This window comes from Solea senegalensis, linkage group LG5 (assembly GCF_019176455.1).
Source record: "Solea senegalensis isolate Sse05_10M linkage group LG5, IFAPA_SoseM_1, whole genome shotgun sequence".
Lineage (NCBI taxonomy): Eukaryota > Metazoa > Chordata > Actinopteri > Pleuronectiformes > Soleidae > Solea > Solea senegalensis.
In genome coordinates, this window is record NC_058025.1 from 7,153,765 (window position 1) to 7,160,033 (window position 6,269).

Sequence of the window (6,269 nt, forward strand, 5' to 3'; positions counted from 1 at the left end):
AAGAAACCTGTGGACAATGGGTTTATTTTAAGAGACAACACACACACACATTAAAAGTTCAATTGCTAAATAGATTTTTGATTCTCTATTACAGGATACTTTCAATAAATGACACATTCAGGCTCACTCTCAATCTCAGACAGTCCATGTTTACTCACACTCAATATGAGTTCTTTAAATGTGTCCTCCACATTTGCTTCTTATGTTTCAACATGAGTTCCTCCAAGCAAATCTTGAAAAGCAGAAAGACACGTCAGTGTCTCTCTAACTCCACCTCCTCCTCACAAAGCTCAGTCCCTGCGGTCGTTTAAGAGAAGTGAATTCCTGCAGAGTTGAACGCGTGCAACAGTCTGAGGATGAAGAAAAAAGGGACACGTCAAATCAATTGTCCATTTTCACACCTGTTCTGTATGAGACTTTTGACGTGCGTGTGAGAGAGGACAGAAGTGGCTTTTTTTAATGGAGCTTTTCCACTTTACAGTTCAGGCACGGCTCAACTCTACATGCCAATCAGTCGATGTCACAGTTTGGTATCAGCTCAACTTGGCACTTTGCCAGAGCAGGTACTAAAGGAAGTACCACGTATGATTACTAATGGAAAAGCAAAATAACCGTGGTGACGCAAGCCGGGACCATGTATTGGAAAAGCGGCAATAGTGACCATTGTGAAAGACAAAACTATCACATTGTCTGATGGCATTAAACTTACACCATGAAGTCATCGATGTCCATGGTCCTCGCTCTCTTCTCACTGAACTCAGCCTCCTGCAACACACTCTCGATCTTCTTGGTGATGCTGAAGTCTGCTGGCACTTCCTGTTTGTGTCAAACAAGAGTTTTCATCCAAACTGATTTTTTTCTTTTCTTATTTTTTTTTAAAGGAAACAGATCTGCAAATCCTACCAAGAAGAACGTGTAAAAGTCTCACCACATTGTGAAGAGAGCAGTGGATTCTGTAGTTCTTTTCCAGCAGCTGTTCCACTGCAGTCGACCTGGAATTCACACACCAGCATTTTATCACAGACTCTTTCCAGACTTGAGTTAGAGGAAACATCTGCGGCAGACGGACACTCACTTAAAAGCTGCGTTGAGGGTTTTGTTTTTCCTTACGAAAGCTATTCTCACCAGGCCGTCCCACTCCTTTACAATGGAAAAACAACATATTTAAGCATGACCAATCAATTCCTCTGCTCTTCTGACCAACGACCTCCTACAATCAGACGTACCTGGAAGTTTATTGGCGGTGGAGGATTCTTTGGTTCTATCCTCACAACACTGGACTCGACTTTGGGAGGAGGACGGAAATTATTCTTTCCCACCTGATAAAGACAGAAACGTCACACAGAAAGAATGAGAGGGTGCGCGCACAAAATTACTGTGGATCAAATGGATGTAGCTACTAGGGGGCGACACCACTGGTTGTAAAAAGAACCCTATTTGAAAGACAGTCCAAGGGAAAATGAGCCAATTATTACTTGATTTATAAAATCATTAAACATTTTCCTGAGACGTCAAAGGTCTCAATCACTAACAGCGAATCATCTTCAACAGTACAAGATGAAAATTCTTTAAGTTATGTTCACATTTAAATGAAAATGGACAACACATGAGTGGACACCAGTTTAACTGACCACTGATATCGTCCAATACACGAGTCTGAACTAGGACTGCAAAGACTATTGGATGAATTGATTACTAAATTAATCTTCAACTATAATGATAAACAAGTAGTCAATTTGAGTGTTTTTTTAATAATTAAATCAAGTTTTCTGATTTTTCAGCGTCTTAAATGTGATTATATTTTGAATATTTTCTTTTTCTATAACAAAGAAGTCATTGACCTATTTACACCACTTTATTTTAATGTTGGTGATAATGGTGTTACTTGGTATAAAACGTTTAAGAACCCCTGCAATAATACATTTTAAAGACAATATCGACACAGACATTGTGTCTCCCTAATGTGCGCACCAACCTTCATGAGGTGGTCGACACGGGCCAGTAGTTGTGTGTTGATGGACAGTCTGCAGTACAGCTTCTCTCCAGGTTTGGCGACCAGTCGCATGGCGAACTCTCTCTGGAACATCAGCACGGCACACCTGAACAAACGATGAACAAAAAGAAGATGCCGATTAAATCAACGCGGACATGGGAATCAGGTACATTTAAAGCACTTTGCGTACCTGAAGAACGGCCGATGCAGCAGGAGCTTGAAGACAAACGGTGATGAAATCTGCACGAGACATGAAATGAAGTCTTGTTGTCAGTGAATATGATACGATCGGCTGTGAGCAGCAGTGCAGAGGAAAGCATGTTGTTGGGTTTACCTGGTAAGGTAAATTAGCCACACAGATGTCAAAGAAAGGAAGGTCGGTTTTTAACACATCTCCGACTAATATCTGAAGTTTGGTCTGCATGGGCCTATTGGGGAAAAACAATGACCTTTCATTTCATCACATATGTGACGTCAGCTACCGGAGCTCTATGTCAGATAGTTGGTTGCACTGTGACGTTGTTGTTGATGTTGTCGTCACTCACGTGCACTGCACTCTTTTCTGAAGTTCAGCCACCAGTCTGCAGTCCAACTCACAGGCCACCACCTGTCAAAACAGCAGTTAACACTGAGACATTTCACTTCTGTCTCTTCAAGCTTCAAGCTTCCCAAAATAATTATTACCCCATTTGACTTTTTATCAAAAACCTATTTGCAAAACTTTGAGTGCTCAAGGTCTGACATGAAGGGAATATAATGATAGAGGGCTAAAATAAAGTGGATTTTGTTGTGGAGTTTGTATGTATTTAGCTGTGTCTATTAAAAAAACTTAACTTGACAATGAAGAATTAGATTAAACCCAAAAAACATCAAAAAAAAATTTGACTGTGCGCATGAAGCATTTATTCTCTTAGCTTTTGTTAAGGAGTAATAGAGAAAAAGCTTAAACTATATCATGATGAACATTTTCAAATGAGTCCATATTGATTAATAATATCATGATAAAGCACAAGATTAATGCTCAAGAATGAAAGTTTAAGAAAATGGAAACACTTCACATGTGTGTGTCTTATACCTCAAAGTAAATTTATAGACATTTTATTTATATATATTCAAACTTTTAGCATATATATTGATGGCAGAACAGTATATTACATTGTATACTGTAATTGAATTGTTGCCCAGTCTTACAGTTATAATAATAACCTTTATTTTTTACAAAAGTACAAAGTGCTTCACATTTAAAATCACTCAAAGTAAATACAAAGCACTTGGCAAGAAGTAGTTAAACAAAACTGTTGAAAACCAAACAAGAGTTGATTCAAAATATTAAGACCAACAAAAATACAGCAGAACAACCTAGGCATAATGTTTGAAGTGAATAATGAAAACACCACCTTCCCAGTCTCACCCTGAGAATAAGAGGCAAGAAAACTCACCTTCTTGGCTTTCTCCAGCAGCTTCACCGTCATGTTACCAGTACCAGGTCCAACCTCCAGAACCACATCTGTCGGCCTCAGAGCAGCCTGAAAAACACGCACGCGCGCACACACACACACACACACACACACACACAGGTCAGTTAAATCATGTTTCTTTGTGGTTGTCAGGAAATAGCCAGAATGCCTCTGTGTGAGTAATGTAAATGTGTGTTAGGGATGGGAATGAATGTTTGATTATAATAACAACATTGTACTGATTAAAAAAATCTTTTTAAGACAGCAAAGTATTTGGTTAGACTGCATGTGTTTGCAGAAATGATCACATTTAGTAGGTTCCTTGAATGCATCTCGTAAGCTGTTCCCGTTTGCTCAACATGCTGTGAACCCTGCATTAATCATCACTAAAGTGTACATTAATGACTCAGTGGCAGAAAGAACTGGTGCTTCCCACCTTTTCAATGATACTGTTGACGACCAGAGGATTCTTCAGGATGTGCTGACCGATGCCGGTGTTGAACATGACGCCTGCAACACACAGACACACTGAGACCGTGTACCAAATCTATCTCCTACCTTCAATGTTGATGAGTACTTGTACTTTAAAAGGCTTTTAACAAGTATGAATAAGCTTACAATATAAAAATCATCAGATTAGCGAAAGAGCTTTCCTTCTGACTCAGACACACAGTATAGTAGTCTTTACATATATTCATATGAAAGCACTTAAATGTTGAATGAAACAAAATTAAATTTTCTCTATTAAAAAGGATTAGACTTGCAGTTTACTTATGTATAATCTAGTGAGTTGTTTTCTTCAACAGTTTGTGAAATGAGCCAGTTTTTAGTAACATGTAAATAAATCTGTTGAAATAAATATAGGGCTGCAACAATTATTAGATTAATCGATAATAAATCATTTAGTAAATCAACTGTCAACTCTTTTGATAATATTTTATTGTTATTTCTAATAAGGTTTTTTTTTCCAGCTTCTTAAAATGTGAATATACTCGTTAATTGCGACTCTTGTTCCATCTAATCAAGTGTATTTAAATATTATGTGATGTTAATTGTTAATGTACGTTTTCAATAAAGATTTAAAGGTCTTGAAATTCGGGGGTTTTCTGAATGTTTTCGAAAATGTGTTTCGTCAAATCATCAAAAAAACATTGACAAAACGTCAGCTCTCATTGAAACATGTCGTTCGACACAAACACTGTTGAGTGAGTTTTTATATCGACACTTTACTGTGTTTTAAGTCCATATAGTTTCCTTGAGTGACAGCAGCTGAGCGTGTTGTTAGCTGTCATGCTAATGCTAACGCTGGAGCGACATACCTTGACTCCTGACCTCCTGGTGCTGCCTGCTCTTCTTCTCCGCCTTCACCTTCGGCATTTTTAATCCGCTGTCTTTTCCGATTATTCAAACTTAAGAAATTAGACACAAATTATTCCAAATCCAGTCTCCTGAGCTCCTAAAACCAAAAACACGTGTAAACCCTACTTTCTTCCTCGCTGACAGAATGATAGGCGCTTACACTCTTTCCTCGCTTACCGTTTCGCCATCTAGCGGTAGCACAGAGAGCGGTCCCTGGTGGGTCGTGGAGATACTACAGGTTGGTCGTTTGAGGAATATGATTTTTTATGTTCGTAAACAAGTTTCAAATAGTTTAAACGTTTTATGATTCATTTGTTTATATTGACATGTTATTAGTTTAATTTTTTTTATTTCCATATTTGACCTACTTTCCATTTGTTCATGTTTTAGTGGGCTTAATCTGAATATATATACTCTTTATTATTTGACTACCATGTTTATATACATTTGTGTTTTTATTTTATGTCTTTGAACTTGTTTTTTATTTGTGAATCACTATTTGTGCAATAGAAGTATTTTGCAGAATTGAATATTTAAACAATTATATATACTGTATATCTATTCACAATCTTTTTTGTGTGCGTGCTGACCATGAAAGTTTTTGGTTTGAACAACATACTATACTATGAATTTTTTGACTGATTTTTGACGACATACTATACTATGAATTTTTTGACTGATTTTGGACGACACACTATACTATGACTTTTTTGAGCGATTTTGGACTACATACTATACTATGAATTTTGACTGATTTTGGGCTGACACACTATACTATGACTTTTTTGAGCGATTTTGGACTACATACTATATTATGACTTTTTTGACCGATTTTGGACGACATACTATACTATGACTTTTGACCGATTTTTGACGACATACTATATTATGATTTTTTACCGATTTTGGACTGACTATATTATGACTTTTTGACCGATTTTTACTATTGGACGATACTACTATGACTTTTTGACCCGATTTTTGACGACATACTATACTATGATTTTTGACTGATTTTGGGCGACACACTATACTATGACTTTTTTGACCAATTTTTAACGACAAACTATACTATGATTTTTTTGACTGATTTTGGACGACTTACTATGCTATGACTTCTTTGACTGATATTGGATAACATCATGTTTTTTCTTCAGATTAATTAGTGTGCATAAAAAGTTGGAGTTTTCAGTTGGCCAAGCAGTCTACGACGCTCTCATTACAGTGCCAGCCTTCCTCAAAAGACACTAGTTCTAATCCCAACCCTGACAATAACTAAAGAATGTTCAAGTGTTTTTGGACGACATACAATGACTTTTTTGACCGATTTTGGACAAGATACTATACCATGACATTTTTTGGTGATTTTGGACGACATGAAATACTATTACTTTTTTGAGTTATTCTGGACAACATGCTATACTATGACATTTTTTGGTGACTTTGGACGACATGCTATA

The 6,269-nt window shown here is 37.0% G+C and overlaps 1 protein-coding gene across 1 annotated transcript; it reads right to left on the reverse strand.

The window, feature by feature from the left end:
• Nucleotides 1–6: 6 nt before the first annotated feature.
• dimt1l (DIM1 dimethyladenosine transferase 1-like (S. cerevisiae)) lies at nucleotides 7–4,951 on the reverse strand. The gene is made up of 12 exons (XM_044025877.1): nucleotides 4,770–4,951; nucleotides 3,887–3,960; nucleotides 3,433–3,519; nucleotides 2,539–2,600; nucleotides 2,328–2,421; nucleotides 2,184–2,233; nucleotides 1,976–2,099; nucleotides 1,227–1,319; nucleotides 1,076–1,140; nucleotides 929–992; nucleotides 710–816; nucleotides 7–350 (listed from the first exon to the last, which is right to left on the reverse strand). Exons 1-12 carry the CDS (start codon nucleotides 4,825–4,827, stop codon nucleotides 308–310), a joined length of 921 nt encoding a protein of 306 aa, XP_043881812.1. The 5' UTR covers nucleotides 4,828–4,951; the 3' UTR covers nucleotides 7–307.
• Between the last annotated feature and the right edge of the window lie 1,318 nt (nucleotides 4,952–6,269).